This window comes from Heloderma suspectum, chromosome 3 (genome assembly GCF_057233095.1).
Source record: "Heloderma suspectum isolate Gila_16-S chromosome 3, 16-S_ref, whole genome shotgun sequence".
In the NCBI taxonomy this organism is placed as follows: Eukaryota; Metazoa; Chordata; class Lepidosauria; order Squamata; family Helodermatidae; genus Heloderma; species Heloderma suspectum.
In genome coordinates this window covers 307487129-307509088 of record NC_139460.1, presented here as the reverse complement: position 1 = coordinate 307509088, position 21960 = coordinate 307487129, and the positions used below count along the sequence as shown (strand labels likewise).

At 44.2% G+C, this 21960-nt stretch overlaps 1 protein-coding gene across 3 annotated transcripts in view; it reads left to right on the top strand.

Annotated features, from left to right (window-relative positions):
• The first annotated feature begins 386 nt into the window (after positions 1–386).
• SLC2A2 (solute carrier family 2 member 2) overlaps positions 387–21960 on the top strand; it is a 34422-nt gene continuing 12848 nt past the window's right edge. The window contains exons 1-7 of one of the 3 annotated variants that reach the window (XM_084842065.1): positions 387–581; positions 4771–4817; positions 12369–12464; positions 13347–13504; positions 16397–16521; positions 17744–17859; positions 21102–21264. In XM_084842065.1, coding sequence (XP_084698191.1) covers positions 4803–4817; positions 12369–12464; positions 13347–13504; positions 16397–16521; positions 17744–17859; positions 21102–21264 — 673 coding nt within the window. In that variant the 5' untranslated portion in view covers positions 387–581; positions 4771–4802. The remainder of the gene's footprint in view (positions 582–4770; positions 4818–12368; positions 12465–13346; positions 13505–16396; positions 16522–17743; positions 17860–21101; positions 21265–21960) is intronic. The other 2 variants (XM_084842066.1, XM_084842067.1) reach the window with 2 other exon arrangements.

The following is a 21960-nucleotide window of genomic DNA, read 5'->3' as shown; positions in this document are numbered from 1 at the left end:
TGGGGGGGTGTTAATGTTTTCAAATTAAAAAATTACAAAGTTTTGTATCTCTTGTTCTCTTGGGTCATCACACCAAAGAGTCTCTATACTTAATGTCAGTAATATGATAAATTCGCAATGAGAATTTCAATTAATTTCGGTGGGTTTATCAATGTACAATGCTCCTTTGGCCTTTGCTCTTTTCCTATTTAAACAATTGGTAGATAGAAGGTAAATGCTACAGAGTGCTTGGTTTTTCATTAACATTCAGGTTGATTAATTCTATCCTCACAGGCCACAAATAAGCTTCTTCCTACCCTCCCATGATGTCTCTCACCTACTGCCCCTCCTCCTGGCGTGGGTGGGTTAAAAACTTCATAGGAACAACTATGCCGGTCCAGCACTCTAAGCAACAAGCATAGTAAAGACAAAGGAACTCTTTTGTTGCACGGACTCCTTTTGCCAAGTGGCTACAAGCTTCTTGGCTACGTTGATCAACTGGGAAAGAGGAAGACGATGGGGAAGAAAGCTAAACATTGAATAATGAAGGTAAAGCTGATCCAAGATAACGTATCGGACCGAGATTGGGATATCTGAATTAGGTGAGCACTCTTACAGTGTAAGCCTATGCCTATTTACTGAGAAGTAAGTCCTACTGTGTTCAACGGGGCGTACTCTCACGTAAGCGGGTAGAGGACTGCAGCCTTACAACGCAATCCTATGCATACCTACTGGGAAGTAAGTCACATGGAACTCAGTGGGACTTACTCCCAGCCAGATAAGTGTATATAGGACTTCATTAATTACTGAGTAAATTCATATTAATGAAAAAAATAAAGAGGAAAAGGATAAATTCATAATTACAGGGGGAAATGTTTGGTATAGTGAGAAATTTCTATTTTTGTCTCCAAGAATGAGAGCTAGAGAACTGGAAAAAGCTTGTCTTTTCTTGCATCTATGGAACACACCACCTTAACTTACTTTGAATCTCTCGTGGATAAAACATGATCTCAACCGATCTCACACTGAGAAGGCTGCCTCTACTGAATTTAATGTATCAAGCATAATCTTCCCCTGATAATTCTCATTCTGCTTGAAGCTGTTACGAATATTTTCATGAAACCCAGTTCTACATAATTTGCTTATTTCTTTTCTTTATTGGTGGATATTGTGATGTGATATTGGTGGATCCATTCAACAACATTTTGGACCATTCGTTTTTGTTTAAAAAACAAAATTCTCATCCAAATTTGCTGAGTGAACAAATTTAACAGCCCAATAATCCACATTTGAGTCTTGGGGTTAATCCAATGTTTGCGTCCCCTTTAGAGACTTCAGCCTGTATCCAAACCCATGTATTGGAAATGAGTCTCACTGGTTTCAGTCAAACGTAGAATCAACCCACATGTGATATGGGAGAATTTATGGTGCGACCACATTTGTAATACTGTGTACAGTTCTGGTCACTGCACCTAAAAAGGATATTGTAGAGTTGGGCAAAGTGCAGAAAAGGCAACTAAAATAATCAAGGGGCTGAAGTAACTCCCTTATGAAGAAAGGTTACAACACCTGGGACTGTGCAGCTTAGAGAAAAGGAGACATGACAGAGGTGTACAAAACTGTACACGCTGCGGAGAAAGTGGATAGGGAGATATTTTTCTCCCTCTCTAATAATATTAAAACATGTGGTCATCCCATGAAGCTGATTGGTGGGAGCTTCAGGACAGATAAAATGAAGTACTTCTTCACACAGTGCATAGTTAAATTATGGAATTTACTTCCATAAGATGTAGGGAAAGCCACCATTTTGGATGGCTTTAAAAAGGGATTGGACACATTTATGGAGGAGAAGGCTATCAGTGGCTACTAGTCCTGATCGCTATTTGCTGCCTCCAATATCAGAGGCAGTATGCCTAGGTGCACCAGCTGCTGGGGAACATGGGTGGGAGGGTGCTGTTGCACTCATGTCCTGCTTGTGGGTTTCCCATGGACTGCTCATTGGCCACTGTGTGAGCAGAATGCTGGACTGGATGGACCCTTGGTCTGATCCAACACAGCAATCTTTATGTTCTTATGACTGGATATCCTGACATGTGTGTGTGTGTGTGTGTGTGTTTACTTTAAAGCAATTGGGTGCTCAGAATTTGACTAGAGTCATGGTACTGGGGCAGATGGGCCTTTACCCTTGTTCCTGTGCCATTTTTCCAATATTACTAACCTCCAAACTACTGTTAGCCTTGCAGGGGGAAATACATATTTGTTTTCCATGAACTAACTGAAGCTTTGGGCAGTTAGTTCCGAAAGATACCGCAGAGATAAATGGTTAAACACCCTCTTCCCCAGCTCCACTGCTTCAATAATTGTGTGTGTGTGTGTGTGTGTGTGTATGTGTGTGTGTGTGTGTGTGACTGCTTTAAAATAAAAATATCCAACCACAGATCTCCCACATAATGTGTAATTTGGCCCTAACAACTCATTATCTCAATATACTTTTTTCTCTTTTGACTATTCTGAGGTACAAAACTTTGGCAAAACATAAGATATAAACACACATAATCAGAAAAATGGCTATCAATAATTCCCACAGTTGTGGGATCTGGGAAAATTGGAATTCTAGCAATTGCTTCTGGGCATTTCTATGATTGAAAAGGCTGCCTTGTTAATTCTGGACATTCCCCCTGCCCCAATCCCAGAGGTCTCTGGTGCCATGGTACTCTTACACAAATGGACCTACTCTGCATGCATTGAGCTATGCCCTGTATTGAAGTGAATAGGGTAGCCCTTGTGTTCAGTATTGGATCTCTTGCTGCTATGGGATTTCCTCGATTGGGGTGCTGGTCAGTTCCAGTTCATGTATTTTAATTCCATTGGATGGGAGGACTGTTCACAAAGTATGTCAGGTTTCTTAGAGCCTTCCTCCATACACTCCTCCTAGTACAAAAACCAAGCCTCCCAGAAGCCAAGTTTGTCACTTCTGTTATGATATCCACCCATCTCTCTCACACACACAGCTTTGTCATAGAGAGCTGGTGTTCGTATTTTGAGTGACTCAGCAGATGTGCATGAATGTGTGTGTGGAATAATTGTGTTTTAATGCATTTGTTTTATCATTGTTTTAATCAAGTTTTATTTGTGATTGTAAGCTGCCTTGAGTGCCATTTTTCTAGGTAGAAAGGCAGGGTACAAATCAAATAAATAAAAGGAAATCAAAGGGTGCTTCCAGACAGACAGCTCCTAGGCCTACCAAGCAAAAGGCATTGCAAAATGATTCCATCTTTCCTTCCTTAATGGGTTTTTTTTTTTTTTGTAGTAAGAAAAAAAAAAAAGGAAAACACAGGAGGGCTACAAATGGAAAACATCATCATCTAGACTAGGGATGGATGAAATCTATCAATTAAATTAAAGTTTCTTTCAGTTCCTCATTTTTCCAGTCTTAAACTCAGCTGTGGGTTTTTCAGGATCTTTTTCAATCTTAAGTTTGGTTTGTCCCAAACTTGGAGGAAAAAGATTGCATGAAATTCATAAGCATTTTTGTGCCCATTTCTCCCAATGTATGCATTTTTGTACATAATTATGCCCAACATACATGTTTTTGCATGCAGTTTTCCTAATATGATGCATTTTGAATGTTATTTTCACGGATATATTTATTTCTGTGTGCACTTTTGCATTAAATTAAATTTTTAAATTAAAATGCAGACGGAACAAACATCTTCCCTATTCCTAGTCTGGATCCCCTTGTAAAATGATATGTTTGAGGCAGGGCTCTTCTGAAAGCACCTAAAGAGAGACAACATAAACGTGGACCTAGAGATGAGCCATAAATTTTGAGTGTATGTGGGACTTCCAAGAAGTTCTTGTTAGAACATTGCCCTCCTTTCTCTGATCGGCACTGTAAAATCCTACCCAGAATTTTAGTTCTTCCAGTTGCTGCATTGTGGTTTGATGATGGACAAGGACTCTTAAATAACAGTAGTCAGTGCAGAAGGTTGCCTTCCACCTGTTTTGATGCTCTATTACCTTGGAATGGCCATCAAAACATAGCACCAGTCTTGGTGGGGGATTAAATGAGTCTGGAATTTAATCTGCAAGGTTGCTAAAAGGATTTCTGAGAAGAGGCGGGCGGCAGGAGGGGATGGCAGGGACTGATATTGCCATTAATCTAGATCTGCCTGCATGCTTGCTTCTGAAATGCTGCAACTTGATCAACCCATAAGTGAACAGATTACTACACCCATGTCAAGACTGCAATCCCATGCACACTTGCCTAGGAGTAAGCCCCTTTGAACACAAGGGGACCTGCTTCTGAGTAAATGGGCATAGGACTGCACTACATGAGGTTCATGGTCTAGAGACCCAAGGAAGCCGCTGAAATCTGGTGAACATCTCAACTCAACTTATTCAGGTTGTTGTGTTGGTGGTGGCGGTGGTTGATCCACTAATTTAATCTCTTTAAAAAGAGGAATTTGGGACAAAATTGGTATGATGATTTACTAGGACCAATTTTCAGAGGGGCAGCCATGTTAGTCTGTTGCAGTAAAATCAAACTGAGTATTTTGGCACCTTAAAGACTCACCCATTTATGATGGCACCAGCTTTTGTTCTATGATGGCATCATGCTGGCCAATGGCCAGGCTGGCTGGGGAAGATGGAAATTGCAGCCCAACACATCTGGAGGGCACCAGGTTGGGAAAGGCAGCTTTAAGAGGCTCGGAATTGTTCTTCTGTGATGGAGGAAGCTAAGAATCTCTAGCAAAGAATACTCAGACCTCGCCAACTTACATTTTCCAGGATTCTGTGGGAGGAATCCCAACAGCGGAAGAATGGCAGTTAGTGAGGTATAAAACTGATCTCTATTTATAATATTCCGGATCTTAATGGCATTTGAGTCTCACCTCTTATAATTTATGCTTTCTAGAAATCTTATTCATTTATTTATGTCTGTTAGTGTGTCTAAGCTCTCCTATTTTCATGGTTCTGGGGCAGCTGGCCAGCCCCACACTAGTATCTCAGATGTTATGAACGAGAAAGGATGGATCAAAAGAAAAGTTGGCCTTCCTCTCGCCCACATCTTCTCGGGATGACTGATTTATCTAACCTCTTTGGGTGGGATTCAGATTTGCTCATCCTTAGAGTAGACCCATTGAAATCAGTGGGACTTGAATTAGTCATGACTAACTCAGTCCCATTGATTTGAATGGGTCTATTCTATGGGTAAAAACAGATTACTTTAAATCCATATCTATCAGCTATCTCTCCCCCCTCACTCCCCCTGACAACTTTTACTCTGGAGTAAGTACAGGGGCCCTGATAAAATCAAGACTGGTGTGGGGGTAGGAGGGCTTTTAAGATCTGGACTGAGCTCCTGTACTTACTCTAGAGTAAAAATAAAAAAGACATCACTGCTAGATGCAGATTTATAGTAATGTATGTTGTGTATGGACCCAGCCCTTTGTCCATGGCCCCATCTACATGAGCCATTTACTCCGGGGCTGCTGCAATCCGAGAACCTTTGGGACATACAACACAATTGCCACTTTGCAGCAAAACCGTGGTTTTCACAGGGAAACGCAGATTTCAGCAGAGGCGTTTTGCTGTGATTTTGTAGCTTGCTGCAGATTTACCGCGGTTGCTGAGCTGTCTGTCCCTTCCTTGAACTGATTTCGCAGTTTGTGATGGGCGTGGGGTAGGCGTGCTTAGTGATTGTGTCACTCTGTGATGCCTTTTCACTCCTCCCCGTTCTTCCCTGTTCCTTTGCAGCTGTGCAGTAACAGAGAGGTACACCCAAAACTCAGAGGGATCCATTTTGGAATGATGGGTAGGCACGTATCTCTCACGTGGGCACACCCCTTTGCATGCGCGAACCATTGCGAGAGTGTGGGGCTGGAGGAATGCCGCTGTGATTGTGTACAAACAGTTGGCATGGTAACAAAGGAGCAGACTACCCACATCTTACCAAAGAGGGATGGACAGACACAAATGAACCCCTAAAATACAAAACAGCCACTAAAACCTGAAGTGTGTCGAACCCCCATCCTCACGTGGCTGTATAGGTGCGCGTTTTATTATAATGGTTAAAAAAAAAAAAGCAGTGCAACTGCTGTAGTTTACTTCGCTTTAACAGCCATGTATCAGGGCACAGCAGATTTGTCCATTGGAGAAGTCCACAGTAAATCACCTGTGTACCGCAGCAGAAGCTAATTCACAGCTGCAATGCTGCGCAGTTACGATGGAGTGAATGTTGAAAGTGGTGCCGTGCAGATGGCCCCCATGATAGCCAGTAGAGTTACGAGATCTCCACTCAGATATGGTGCATTTCCTTTTTAAAAGCTCTAAAGCACTGAGAACAGATGTAACATTTTGACATGGGGTGGGTGGGCTCACTTTCTAACCTGTCAGTTTATAGGCAGACCAGTCATTCAGAACTGCAGTGAGGCAAAACAAGAGTATGAGGTCGCCTACTGTGATGACTGTGCAATCTTGTACACATAATCACATCTCTGTGATGTAGTGATGTGGTGTTTACAGCAGCTTTCCCCAACCTGGTGCCCTCCAGATGTGTTGGACTGCAGCACATCTGGAGGGCACCAGGTTGGGGAAGGCGTGTTTACAGTGTTAGATTTAGAGCAGAGAGATCTAGATTTGAAACCCAGCTCAGCCATGAAGCTTACCTAGAAAAATCGTACATAGCCATGTTGGTCCATTAGAAAAATATATACATCCCAAAACACCTTTTGTAGGGACAACTAAAATGTATTTATAGAGAAATCCTATGTACCTGGGGGAAGGGAGATCTCTAGCAGTGTCCACCATCCTGCTGGTTTGCTGGAGCAGGGCACAAGATAGGGAATGGCACATGCCCCAAGGTTAGCACTGTGTTAGGCACTTTTTCTGGATGTGCCAAGGGAATGAGGGGGCTTTCGATTCTGCAGATCCACAGGCACCTGTGACATGCCTCAGTCCCCCATCCCCCCACCCATCAGCAGGACATTGACAATGGAGCAAATATACTGTTGGAGTTGTTTGCTGGCATTCTAGGAGATCTCTGATGAAGTACATGTTATCCCACTAGTGGTACTGAACCCAAGCTGAGATTTGGAAATCCAAGGTTTTGTGCCTCCCATTAACTATTGTGGGAAAACAAATAATGCCTATAACTTTTTTATGTTTGTCAGAATTGGATACATTTGCAGCTATAGTAGTCCCTTGGGAGGAGATTACGCCTGCCAAATTTCTTAGGTGCAGTAGTTTTTGTGCTACGCACCTTTATATTTTGCTTTCCCCACCCTCAAGGGAATTGATGATAACTTTTTTTTCATGGCAGAAATGGATGAAATTTGCAGGGGTAGTTGCCCCCTTTGAAGGGGGGCAAGCTTGCCAAGTTTCATATGAACAGGTACAGGGAATTTTTTTTTTTGAAAGAGCAGCCTTTACTTTTTGTGGGGATCCAAAACAGGACATACTTAGCCCCCTATTTTCCTTATGGCCTATTCTGAAACAAGCAGACAGCATAGAGGTGTCCCTAAGTAAGAAAAGTTCAAAGTTCCATAAGGATAGGTGCAGCAGTTTATGTGGAAGGGAAGTCCTCAAATTTGGAGGTTGGGGGTGAGTGATTTGCTTCCCTTTCTCCCCTATGGCCTTTTTTTGTGTGTGGGGGAGAAATTTGTAGAAAAATGGCACACATCATAGAGATGTCTCCAGCCAAGAGATGAGCAAAGTTTAAGAAGGGTAGGTGCAGGGGTCAGGGAGTTATGATGATTGAAACCCATTTTAAGGCTTTTTCATAGTGAAGTCTGGTGGCGTTGGAAGAATAGCCATCTCACAATCCCTTCCTTGTCCTCCCCCAAAGCACAGTCATTGGAGAGCCCCTGGTTAAAACATGCCCTATGATTAGGAGGTGGACTTATTGGACATTCAACTCCCTCCCATCTCCCTCTCCCCCACCTCATCAACGTTTTAGAGAAAGAAACAAAAGACACTATTTTTGGAGACATACTGTCTGCCTTTCCAAAACTGAATCATGAACAAAGCCTCGTGCAGGGTCCAGCTTTCATTCTGGCCACTTCAGAGGGAAGCCTGGGGCCCATCTATATGACACCGCTTTGACCTCCCCCCCATTGCAACTGTGCAGCAATGCAGCTTCGAATCAGCATCCCCTGCGATACACTCGTGATGTACTGCGTGCTTCCGTTACAGACTTGCCGTGCCCTTTTTTTTTGCCATTTTACTGAAATGCGCAGCTGTCCGGTCCCGTGAGCATGGGAGTGTGACACTTCAGTGGCTGTTTTGTATCTGAGGGGCTCTGCTGTGCCTTTCCATCCCTTTTGAGGTAAAAAGTGGGTGTTTTGTGCTCCTTCATTTCCTCACCATCAGTTTGTCAGTTCCCCAGCCCAAGACTCTCACGATGGTTCGCACTCACAAGAGTGAGTGCTACATGCCTAGCCATCACTCCAAAATGGTGGCTGGAGCAATGATGGTCCTCCCCCAAGACACCCCCCCCCGGCCCTTGGGTACTGAGTCCACAACCATTGCGAAGATACGAAGCTGCAAAACTGTGGGAAAGTGTGATTAAATAGTTGAAAATGCCCCTCTGTGCCTCTGTAACTGCACAGCTGAGAAGGGATAGGAGAGTAAAGGGGTGTCACAGAGTGAAGCAGGCATTATGCAGGCCTACAACACGTCCATTGCAAAATGCGAAGTCGGTTTGGGGAAGGAACAGATGGCCCGCAATCGTGGGCCACAGCAAACCCAAAAAATCTCAGTAAAACGACTCCTTGGAACTCTGCATTTCCTGGGTGAAAACCATGGATGGCTGCGATGTCACGACTGTGTTATCTATCATGAGGGACCTCAACTCACACCCGCCCCAGAGTAAAAGCCCCATGTAGATGGCGCCCTGGTTCACTTTGGGAAACACCAGAAATGGTCCATAGGGACCCAATTCAGTTTGGACTTCGGGCTGCAGCCAAATCCAATGCACGTCCCTAGTATTAGGGCTAAGATTCCACCTCTGCTTTATATCTTGGCCAAAAACCTGAGCACTTGTCTCTGAGCCTCATCAGGTTGCCTTCTATGAAATGGGTGTTGGAGCAGAAAACTATGGGTTCAAAAGAGTGGTTTTGTGTTTTGGAACTCAGACACACACACACACACGCCCTGTACTTAAATTCTTGGGCAAGTTTCTTTTTGTCTCATCAGTCTGCCATGCCCACCATGGCAGCCATTTTGTGAATGGGAAGCCTCCTTTATAGCAGCCATTTTGTGAGGATGCCCAGAACATTCTCTCAACATTCCAAATGATTTTAACATGTGAAGAGGGTTCAGATAAACCTTCCATCACAACAAGCTTCCTTGGGTGGGCAGAAGGGAGATTGGATTCTACTAGTAGATATCTGAGTAATTTGTAGTAGATTTGCAAGGATTTCTGACTCCGAATTGTTTAACGATGGATCTCGAGGTTGTAGTAAAAAAATAGATCCTGATGTCTGCCCAGCCCAGTACTAGACTCTTGCCTTTGTCCTCTTTTTGTTTATTTTGGCAGCTGATTTAAATGTGCCTCTTCTGTTTAATACAGGCCCCTCCCAGGACTATACCACCTCAAAATGAATAGTGGGAGAGTGTCGCTTGTGGAAAAAGCCAGTCCCATGGCAAAACCTCTCCTACATGTTGAGAGAAGGCCAAACTGTATCAACCCAGCTTTGAGATGTACTTTTCCTTTAAGATCCCAGGGCATAGTCTGAAAGCACATGAGGCAGCCATCTTGCTGAAGCTACGCAGGTCTGGGTCTGGTCAGTGCTTGGGGGGGAGACTACCTGGGAACCACATGTAGCTACCTTGATTTCCATGATGGAAGAAAGGTGGGATATTAATGTAATACATACATAAATAAGGTTGCCATGGCAGGGAGAAATAAGCACTGATGCAAGAAAGGCATTCTGGAGAGGGGAATGGGCATTAAGTAACCTGAAGAACATGGCTGATGGCTTCGGTCAGTCTGATAAATTTTCACCAGAGAAAGGGGAGCCAGCACAGCTTAGAAACATCCATTTTTTTTCCTGATTTAGTTTCCCCATTGATTATTACACAAGTGCAAAGCCCATGTCTATAATAACAAAGTTGGCTTAGGCATAAAACTCAACATAGGGCAAGCTCTCTGGCATGACTGTGGCATGACATACAAAGCATTACATATGGATGTATGTATGGAGCCCAAAGGGAGATGTCATATCCAACTGTGGAATAAATGTGGATTCCTGAGATAATTTATGTGAGCTGGCTTGCACATTCAAAAGAGTGCTTTCTAAATGCTTGGTTCAATGATCATTACCACTATCTCTTACAACATCTGAAAGCCATTTTAATTCCCTTCTGAGTAAAACTAGACAAAGCATGTTACTGTGCATCTTCTTGATTAAAACAGGAGAGGGCTGTTAAAGGGCAGTCAAAATTGCTTTGGGCGATCATACTGCCTGCACACAGTTGACAGGCTCCCCAACCTCTTGGGGTTGGTGGGCACATTTGGAATGTTGAGGGAGCGTTGTGAGTGCTCTTAGAAAATGGCCGCTTGCCCATTCCTAAAATGGCTGCCATGGTGGACATGGCCAGTCACAAAACACTCATTTCCCAGAAGGCAACTGGTAAGGCTGAAAGAAAAGTAACTTGCCCAAGAACCTAAATACAAGGCAGAGGTGGGGTCTGAGTTCCAAAACACGAAAACATTCTTTTGAATTCAAAGCACAGGACTGGAGGGCAGCACTTTGCTTTGCAGCATGCCAGCCTCCCAGTTAATTTTTTAAGGGCGCAATCCTATGGGGATAGGCAGCCACATCCGAATTTGGAGGCGACTGCCTATCCAATGCAGGGCAGGAGAAGCGCAGAGGGGATCATCCTTTCTGCACTTCAGCTGCCCTGCATTTGCGGCCAGACAGGTGGTTTTGGCTGTCTAGCCGCGGGAAGGCAGAGCGGGGGAAGCAGCTGCCAGACGACACATAGAATGTGTCATACTGGCATTTCCACCTTCCCTGCCCCGGAACGCCCTGTTTTCACTGCTCTGCGCTCCTCTTCTGAGCGTGGAGTGCAGGGCCATTCCAAGTTGCCTGTGAGGCAGCGTGGGAGGGGGTGAAAGTTGGTTCCTGGAAACCAAGTATCCTATGGCCGTCTAGCTTCTGATTAGCAGCCATAGGATTGCTCCCTAAAAATCTTTAAAAATAAAATTTATATCAGGAATGACAGGTAGCCTGACAGGCACCGATTGGTGCCCAAGGGCACTGTGTAGGAGACTCTGGTGTTAGGCCATCCCTAGCAAAGGCAAACCTTTGATGGGATAGTAGTAAATGTTTTGATGGTTTTAAACCAGCTCAGGGCAAGTGGTTGGGAAAGATATGGTTTAGCCTTCACAGACACAGCCTGATTCACAAAAGAACCCAGTCTGACGTGATGATAGGGTGGTTGTGTGTCCTAATTTACCAAGGAAAATCCTCAACTTGTCCTTTTATTTGATGGGCTGTCTGGTCCAAGTCCAGTTTAAAGATAAAGAACCAGAAGAAGGGAGAACAGAGGCCTTGTTTTCTATCCATTGTAAGAACCTGGACAGCAGAAAGAGCAAGTTACACAGGTCACCAGATCAAACCCCACTATGATGAGATACATTGTATGTAACATATGCAATTTTTTATTCAACTCTGTATTGCGTTTTGTCCCCTTTTTTGGTGATGGATAAATGGTCACCCTACAATATGAGGTGTGGATTGGCCACAGCTGACACATGATTTCTTCACCACATTCAGGTCCATTTAATTTACACTATTAGAACATAGTAAGCAGCATTATACCAAGTGAGCCTATTTGTCTCTCTGGCTCAGTATGGTTTACACTAACTGGCTGGGGTTCTCAAGTGTCTGGGAAATTAGTGTTTTGTGACTGGCCATGCCTGCTATAGTAGCCATTTTATGAATGGCCAAGAACCCACCCAATGGCAGCCATGTTGTTAGAGCACTCACCACATTCTCTCAAAATTCCAAATGTGCCCACTGACCCAAAAATGTTGGGGACCCCTAGATTAATATGTTGGTCACATTAGCAGGTGATTCAGATTTGATAACTACCACATATTTCATGTATTAATAATAAGATCATGTCTATGTTTAATGCGAAATGCTCCTGCCTTAAGCAGTTGCCTTGCCTTATTTTTTTTGATATTTTGAACCCTTACTGTTTTCATATGCTTTATTCAGAAAAAAAAGTATGATTTTTAAAGTGGCTCAAGGCAAGGGGCTGGAATGTAATGCATATCAGATCTCTTCCCTCCCACTTATTCTCCAGTCTGATCTCAATCTGGTGATGAAACAACACAAAGTGACATTGGCCCTCATTTGTTGCATCTTTCCTAGGATGTCACTTGTACCCTGTTTTTCTCTGTCTTCACTGCGGTGCTAGGCTTTTTCCAGTTTGGATACTGCATTGGAGTCATCAATGCTCCACAACAGGCAAGTAAATGTATTCATTTTTTTTAATTGTTTTGATATTGTTTATCATATTTGGTCCTTGGTCCTTTGGCCCTAAGGCCAAGGGATGCCTGCCCAGATTTTCCGAGAATGCACCACTGCTACAAACCAGATTAGGCAACACAGTTAAAAAAAAATGTAATCATAGTTTAGCATTACATGCATGAGCCTGCTCCTTCCCACTCCCCTCTCTTCCTCTGGCAGAGCTGTGAAGAAGAGATTGGAAGCACCCACTTCTGTTTTCAACTAACCACAGTTTATCATTACATCTGAACCAGGAACTATGGTTAGTTTTAGCTACAGTTTATCAAAACAGTTTGAAGTTGGCTTGTTTGGACAATCCATAGTTAAGACTAACCATAGTTTGTTCTAGTTAAGACAAGATGGCAAACTGTGGTTAGTTGAAAATGGAAGCAAATGCTTCCAATCTCCTCCTTTTAGCTGTGCTAGAAAGAGAGGGGAGGGCATGAGCCTGAGATTCATATAGCCCTAAACTATGGTTTGTCATTATGTCCAAACACAACCACCATATTGTTGTCTGATTTGTACTATTCGTAGTAGTTGTTGTGTGTAAGTGCGTGTGTGTGTGTGTGTGTGTGTAGATAGACAGATGTAGATATATATAAATTTTTTCTAAGCATATACCTAAAAATATAAATGTGACAAACACGTTAGCAAATGTGTACCATATAGGTACATTTATCAGAGTAACGGGATTGACTGAAGCTCCCTGTTGAGTGTATACTTGGTGTCAACCATATCCAGATTAGGCACCATGTACTATATGAATAGCCCCTGGTATTTCAAAGGATTTGTGGGCTGTTTAGGGCAAATGAAATGATTAATAAATTTTTGTCACCACAGATCATCATGATGCACTATGGCAAGGTGCTGGGCATTACAGATGACATAATGAAAAACCCTACAGTCATAATGCTCTGGTCCTTGTCTGTGGCCATGTTTGCTGTTGGTGGAATGATTTCCTCCTTCACTGTTGGATGGATTGGAGAAAAGATGCCAAGGTGAGAACAAGCAGTTTTTGTTTGATTTCACAAGTGGCCAGGAAAATTAATCTCACATTGTAGGCCAGTTGAGGATGATGATCATTATCATTGGCTAATGGGGAATATGACATCGTTGTTATCATCACCACCATCACTACCAATTCGGCACTGTACAGAAATTATGATGAGTCCATGAAGACACTGGCATTTTAATCTAGACCAAGTAGCTATGTGGGCTTATGATAATAAAACCCATGGGATCAATTAATACTTTTATTAAGGCCAACCACTGTTCATAATACAGAATTATTCCTTAGGCCAGGGGTCTGCAACGCAGTGCCCGCAGGCAATTTCAGTGGCACCACAAATGGGTCCCCAACGTGGTGCCCGGAGGCACCTGATTTTTTTTTTTAATCCCCCATTGTTTTAATATACATACATGGATTTGTATGAACTGCATACAACTTCCTAGCAATTATACATGGAGTTCAACAAAAGTGGACCAAATATCCAAATAAGTATCCATTTGGAGGTGGCGCCTATATGCCACCAGTTCAAATACTGAAAGCGTTGTAAGGTCCTCAATCCATTGCATTATAGGAAGTGGGTGTTTATCCTTCTAATATCAGTCTTTTAGCTGTCAAAAGGGTGTACAAAATCCATTTATGCTGACCATTTGTTGGTTTCATGTCTATTGGAAACCGCAATGTCTCTTTCATAAGGGATTGTCTAATTTCACTCATTGCTGGTAGTACAATACAGCTAATGCTTCTTTTTAAGCATTAGCTATATTCTTTTGGCAATATTCAGTAGTTGCTTCTTTTTGGGAGGAGGTTATTACACAGACACATTTTGTACTGGAACAGTCTTTAATCATCACTGATGTACACGCTCCTTTAAATTATTTACCTGCTTCATGGAAATTTTTTTTTTCATGAATAAGATGCAGCCTAAGATCCATAGATGCGACAGGGAGGCACCAAAGTGGTGATCCCCTGATTAGGCATTTTGTGGTGGTACCCATAGCATGGTCTCAAATTCCTAAATGTGCCCACGGGTCCAAAAAGTTTGGGGACCCCTGCCCTAAGCTGACACTTGAGTGAATCTATACACTATAATAGGGCCGCGGTGGCTTAGTGGTTAAGACGCTGAACTGCAGACTGGAAGGTTGGCAGGTCAGCAGTTCGAGACCTGGGTGCCACGTGACGGAGTGAGCTCCCATCTTCAGTCCCAGCTCCTGCCAACCTAGCAGTTTGAAAGCAAGAAATTGCAAGTAGATAAATAGGTACCGCCTCAGCGGGAAAGGTAACAGCGTTCCGTGCACCTCGGTGTTCAGTCATGCCGGCCACATGACCACGGAAGCGTCTTCGGACAGTGCTGGCTCTTTGGCTTAGAAACGGGGATGAGCACCGCACCCTAGAGTCGGACACGACTGGTTGGGGACACCTTTACCTTTTTATACACTATGAATGACATGAGGATGTGATGAAAAATAACATCTTCTCATCAAGTAGTCCTTCCCCATAATATGAAATATCATGTACTCCATGCATGACATTATGCCTTTCCATTCATCCCCACCAGCAGCAGCCAGAGAACTACCAGTAGACCCAGAGCTGCCTTCTGCCTACTGCTGTTCTAGAGCAGTAGTGTGGAACTGCACATTGTGATGTCATAACATGGAATTAATGTGACTATACGGAAGGAAAAAGGGGAGTCCTCAACATGGGAATGCCATATTTTGCTAGCATCCTTGTGTTTGTCATAGCATGAGTGACCTGTAATTATTATTGTAGCCCTATAATGAGGAATATCTAGCTACTCAAAAGTTGTTCTGTTCTTTGGGGACAAAAAAAAAAATCAGTGGAGTTAAGCATGTAGATTCCAAGACTTGAAGTTTGTCCTAACTCTGACCATGTCTATAGACACAATGAGTCACTTTGGACAAGTGGTCTTCTCTACCCTCAGCTCCCCATGTACAGTATCAGGAAATACAACAAAAAGAACATCTATAAGTTGACCCTATCAGGATATCACTTGATTCCAACCTCACCCCCCTCCAGCCCCTTGTGGAACATGACAGTGTCATTGACTTCTTCTCTCCGATGGGCTTCCTACAGTGAGCATAGAGGGATTGGCAGCTCCAGATGTTTGCTGGTCCAAGGTATGAGACATGATAGAGGTTTATGACAAGGGTGAAGAAACCTCAAGCCCAGGATTAAAATCCTAATGCCGATGCACCTGGGGTTGTAAGCTCTTCTTCTTCTCTTGTAAGCAAGAGAAGTGAAGTTTCAACTCAGGGCAGAGGAGGCTGGTATGCACTTCCAATGGTGCATCTTAATTAGAGAATGTTTAGATTATTAAAGCATCAGGACCAAGAAACATCACTGATGCACTAGGATGTCATAGAATACTGGACTTTACCTGCCTGCCTGGGTTAGTGCAAATGTTCCATCCCTCACCCCTTAATTATAGTTAAGGGATTGGGGTTGGGGTGCAGGATTTCCATTCTCCCTCCCTATCTTCTCAAATATGATTTCTCCCTACCCTTTTGAACCATGGTTAAGGGTTATAGCAGCACCAGGTTTAATCATGGTTAACCCTAAGCAGGTGCACTTTTAATCAGGGTTTTCTAGACCCCCTTAAAGCCTGGTTTCAATGCCTCATTCAGAGAACTTGGTTAGTGCTGTGTCTTAGTAATGGCTGCAGTAATGAAGTGGGCTTAAAGTTCAATTTTCAAACTTGTCTAATAGTCAGAGTATATCAGACTATACATCTACCAATTTTCATCGGTCTATCTGTTGTGGAAGAGCCATAATCATTTTGATACTGTCCTATTGTGAAGTGAGTGAATGAGGCTCAGGGGTCTTTTTGTACAAATGTTGAACTGATTTCCCTCCTTTGCTTCAGAGTGAGAGCCATGATCCTGGTGAACATCCTTGCAGTCTCTGGGAATATCTTTTTGGGCATTTCAAAATATGGTCCTTCGCATGTCCTTATTATCATAGGAAGAGCATTAACTGGACTTCACACTGGTAAGTTGAGGCGGATCTCAGCTGAAGATCAATTTCTCTCCAAGTTTCCCAGATGTTTTGCTGGACAGCTTGGAATTGTTATCAGTATGCCAGATGGCATGAGCAACAAGAGAAAAGAGAAGAAAAAGCCAGACTTTAATGGGCTTCTCCAGACAGGACTTTTATCTTGCAACTGAGATTGGTTACTAACAGAAGTTTGCGGTTCCTTAACATGACGTTGTCAACCTCCAGGGTGTGTCCTGCGCTAAATGACCTTTATCCCATTTTTTTAAAGATCAGAGATAATGAGCTATCAAATTACAGCGCATTGAATTTCCTTGTGAAAAGAGGAAGTCGGGCAATAAGAGGCGCTAGACCGCAGCGCCATCTAGTGGCTTTATAATGAAACATATAGAACACGCAGATAAAGGGGTGGAAGGGGGGAAGGGAAGCACGTGTAAAGAGAGCCCATTGTGATCCTGCATTTAAAATGGAAGCAGAAAGCCCCAGTCAAGTTGCGGGATTTTAGCCTGGTGTAGAAATGCTTGATGAGATGGCAGAAAAAGGAAGGAGGAGGCTTTGGTAGGCCTGGTATCAGCATGCTTGGGCAGCGGCTGGTGCTCTAGGGTCCCACCTGCCCAATGTCCAGGGCCTGGCTTTACCAAGCAACAGCAGCAGGCAGCTAGGAAGCTTCTATTTTGAATTGCTCACAATGCCTGGTAAGCCTGCCAGAGGGGCACTGATGCCAGACACCTTGCTGGAGAAGCCCTCAGATCTGGCACTGGGCTGTCTAAGGCAGATTTGATTGGCAATTGGGCAGATCAGACCCCATGATAATGTCAAAGCACTAGAAGGTGCAAGAACTGTGGGGAAAGCTGAGGGAGGGTGAAGCACAGCAATGTGGAAATGGTACAGTGCTACAGAGGGTTGTGGAACTGCACAATAATAAAGCAAAGAAAGGCTAACTAAATAAAATATTCAGACAGTTCTGAACCTGGGCTGCATTCACGCACTGTCTTTCCTCCATCCCTGCCATGCTGTGGATGCAAAACATTGAACTTATGGCACTTCTCCATGTTTCCAGAGCTCCAAAAAAAAAAGGACAGACTCCCTTATCTTTTTTGAAATATGTTCTCCCTCCTGCTGGTTGCACCTATGCATGCCCAGAACCTTCTTAAGGGCACAAAGATAATTGATTATTGGTACTGATTCGATCATTGACTCATATGCATGTTTTGCCCAGGGCTCACCTCTGGACTTGCTCCAATGTATGTTGGAGAGATTTCGCCCACAGCTCTTCGAGGTGCACTGGGATCACTGCACCAGCTTGCTGTAGTTATTGGCATTCTTGTCAGCCAGGTACGTAAGAACACAGGGAGGACGAAATGACCATGGAACCCACGTATGAGTCAGGTGCTAGATGGGACAGCCATAAGCCCTATATTGAACGTCTTGTTCTTCAAACTTGGATGGTTTTGATCTTACTTTGTCATTAATACAAGAGGAATTTAGGGAAACATGACTTTTTTAAAAAACCCAAAGCAAAAGATCTCAGAGCTTAGGGTTTGAGGCCATTAAGAACATAGGAAGCTGCTTTATACTGAGTCAGACCATTGTCAGGGTGGACACTGAGCCCATAGAATCCCAGAGTAGTTCTGATGCTGAGGAAGAGCAGTCGCTCCTTCGGGAGAGGAGCGCGCTCCTCTCCCGAAGGAGCGACTGCTCTTCCTCAGCATCAGAACTACTCTGGGATTCTATGGGCTCAGTGTCCACCCTGACAACCATTGGTCCATCTAGCCCAGTATTGTCGACACTGATTGTCAGCATCTCTCCAGGGTTTCAGGGCCTTTTCCTAGCCCTACCTGAAGATGCCAGGCATTGAACCTCAGACCTTCTCCAAAGCAGGTGCTCTACCAGTGAGCTCTGGCCCTTCCCTTGAGCCAGACTCAGGTTGCACCATCTCTATTTGCAGTGAGTAGAAAATGGCTCCTGTGATCCTGAGAATGGTTGCTGGCTATATCTGTGATCAGCTAGTTCAGTCATTTACTTTTCTCTGCATGCTCGCATGCCAAGAGAGCACTGGAGCTTCTTGGATGGTGTGCAAACTGGCCCTTAGTTTACAATAGCCCTGCCAAAGGCAAGTCTTTATAACTGAACCATTCCAATGATACGGCAGAGTTACCGAGAGAGTGCCATTTTGCTCACAGGATAGACGAAGGGGGTACCCTACCTTACCTAATGCTTAATGCCAAGAAATATGTTTTCATTTTGCCCATGTGAGGGCCCTCTAGGGGTTGCGAGACCAACATTCTGACAATAAAGGATAATTGATTTGTGGTTATGGAGTTCTGTTTTGCAGAAATGTATGGAACTAGAGGGACAACAATTGTTTCTCACTGTGACATGTCTTGGAATAAGGAGTCATCTCTTAAAATAAAGGATATCCCCCTTAAAAACAAAACACTGGAGCAAATGGGTATAAAGCCTCCAGGAAATTGTCTTAAAAGGAAAAGGTTCCTTGGGCATTCAAATCAGCACTGGTAACTGTAGGAGGGATTAGTAATGTGTGTGTGTGCATGTGTGCACACACACACACGCACACACACACACACACACACACACACCTGCCAACTTAGGATAACCCTTCAGTGGATGAAGTGGACTCTCGTCCACAAACATTTATGCCATGATAAATGTATTAAGGTGCCACACGACTCTTGGTTGGTTTCGCTGCAACTGACTAATGCAGCCTTCCCCAGCCTGGTGCCCACCAGAAGTGTTTGGACTGCAATTCCCACTGTTTCCAGCCAGCATGGCCAATGGTAGGGGTTGCAGTCCCAACACATTTGAAGGGCAGCAAGCTGGGGAAGGCTCGACCCCTCTGGACATTCTGGCGATGATAGCTCTCAGTGATGCCCCAACATATAGACATACATACACTTTCACAGGCGGAGTGGGGAGGGAGAGGAGAAAATTGTAAGAAGTGAGGTCAGAGAGAAGTGAAATGCAAAAAATGCAGACTGTGACAGTTACATTAAAGCTTAAAAATGTATGTGCCAATATACCTGCTAACTTAAGATTACCCTTCATGCATCTGGTGAAGTGGACTCTAGCCCACAAAAGCTTATGCTTTATTGATTGATTTATTACATTTTTATGTTGCCCAATAGCCAAAGCTCTCTGGGTGGTTCACAACAATTAAACAAATAAATATGTTAGTCATTAAGGTACCACAAGACTCTGTTGCATTTGGAGATAGGACTGCTGGAACAAGTTCCTGGCACTCAATGATCTGTCCTTGTCCTGCAAACTTGACTCTGATCTTCTCCTCTGGACCTGTATAAGCTGTCTGCCAGTGAGAGAGCCAGTGTGGTGTAGTGGTTAGGGTGTTGGACTGGGACTTGGGCGATCTGGGTTCTCTTCCCTGCTTGGCCATGAAGTTCACTGGGTGACTTTGGACCAGTCACTGATTCTCAGCCTAACCTACCTCACAGGGCTGCTGTTGTGAGGATAAAATGGAAAGGAGGAGGATCCTGTAAGCCACCTTGGGTTCCTTCAAGGAAAAAGGATGGGATATAAATGCAGTAATAAGCAAGCAAATAAATAAACAAAAGACCACACTGTGCTGTCTTCCTCTTGACCCTGATCATTGCTATCATCCATGCTGTGGGCTCCTGCTGCCTGAGAACAGGACACCCCATTTCACATCATTCGCTGGCAGTGGCGAGGAAATGTACCATGTCCTGCTATCCCGGCACTGAATGTTTGCAGAAGCAGTGCTGTTCTCTTTCCTATAATGTCTAGTTCTCAGTTGTCATTGCTGAGCTGTAGGCAGGTGTCAGAGGGGACTTAGAGCCAAGGGACCAAGCCAGGAGACAGAGCAGACCAAAACACCACAGCCCAAACAGGAAAGTCTGCAAAGGGCTTCCTGTCTATGAGGACCCAATGGCTAGCTTGGGTGGGTGGGATCTGACCAGAGCCTGAGGATACTGAACAATCAAGGAAGATGCTCCAATCCACAGTCCTGGTGGTTCACTACACAAGGCAGTTAAACACAAAGCGGAGGGTTTCCAGGTCTAACCCTGGGGGCTCCTGATATTGATGGAGCATAGTGGCTAAGAGACTGAGCTTCACATCAGGAAGTCAAGTCCCTGCGATGAACACACCAGGCAGGCTTAGGTGTGCCACTCTCTTTCTCAGCCTTGGCACTTCCATCCCCGATATGAGGGTCGTCATCATAGTCACTTTACAGGATTCTATTGTTGCATGGTTTGCAACAAGTTATGCTTGTGGAGTGCTCTGAATCACATTTCACTTCCCAATGAATCACTTCCCAATGTGATACAAATGCTAAGTATTATTACAGCTCTGCCCTAAATCCAAGGAAAAGTCCAAGGAAATCAAAGATCTCTTTTCCTCATGCTTCCACTAAAACCAAAGTGAGTCACAGGGTAGTTTTCTCAGGACAAGTGATGGTGTAAACAAGCCCAATTCCTGGGAAGATGTATGTGTTGGGAAAAGGGTTCTCTTTAAATTATATCTCTTATGAACTCTTCATTGTTGATGTCAAGAAACTAATCTATGGATCCATGTTCCCTCAGATTCTTGGCCTAGACTTTCTCCTGGGCAGAGATGAAACTTGGCCATTGCTTCTTTGCTTGTCTGGTTGTGCAGCTGTTCTTCAGATTTTCCTGCTCTTCCTTTGCCCAGAGAGTCCTCGGTACCTGTACATTAAATGTGGAAACACAGAAGAAGCCAAAAAAAGTAAGCCCATGTTGAGATAGAACTTTTATCTTCTCTGTGGACTTCTCAGTCTTCAAAGTGTCCCAGTGAAATCAGATTGGGAGATGGGGTGGTGGTGGTGGCAAGCAAGCAAGATGGCCTCCTCTCTGAGGTGGGGCCTAGCTCTGATGGAGAAGAGGAAGGGGAGGTGATGTAGTTCTGAGACTTCCCTCTCCCCATGGTGAACCAGGAGGTGGATTCAAGAGAGGGGAAGCAGGAGGAAGGAGGCAGTGCTCTGGAAAGGCATTGGGCTGGGTAAAGGCTGAAGCATGGCAGCTGGCAGTGTGTAGGAGCTGAAGAAGGGTAATGGGAGGTAATCAGGAACACAGTTAGGAACACAGGAAGCTGTTTTATACTGAGTCAGACTATTGGTCCATCTATACCAGGGGTGCACAACTTTGCATCTATACCAGGGGTGCACAACTGCACGTGATTCTGGCTTGGGGGGGGGGACATGTGCATCCACTCACACACACACACATACGCACCCATACACACAAAGGCGTGTGCGCGCACACATCCCAGTGATCCTGATACAGATGTGCATCAGGATCACTGGGTGAAGGGGCAGACAGAAGGACAGACCTCTGGGTGAGGCAGTGCAATTAAGACCTGTGGGAGGGGGTGTCATGGGTTGTGAGTCTCGGGTGGAGGCTTTTTCTTATTACTACGTACCAG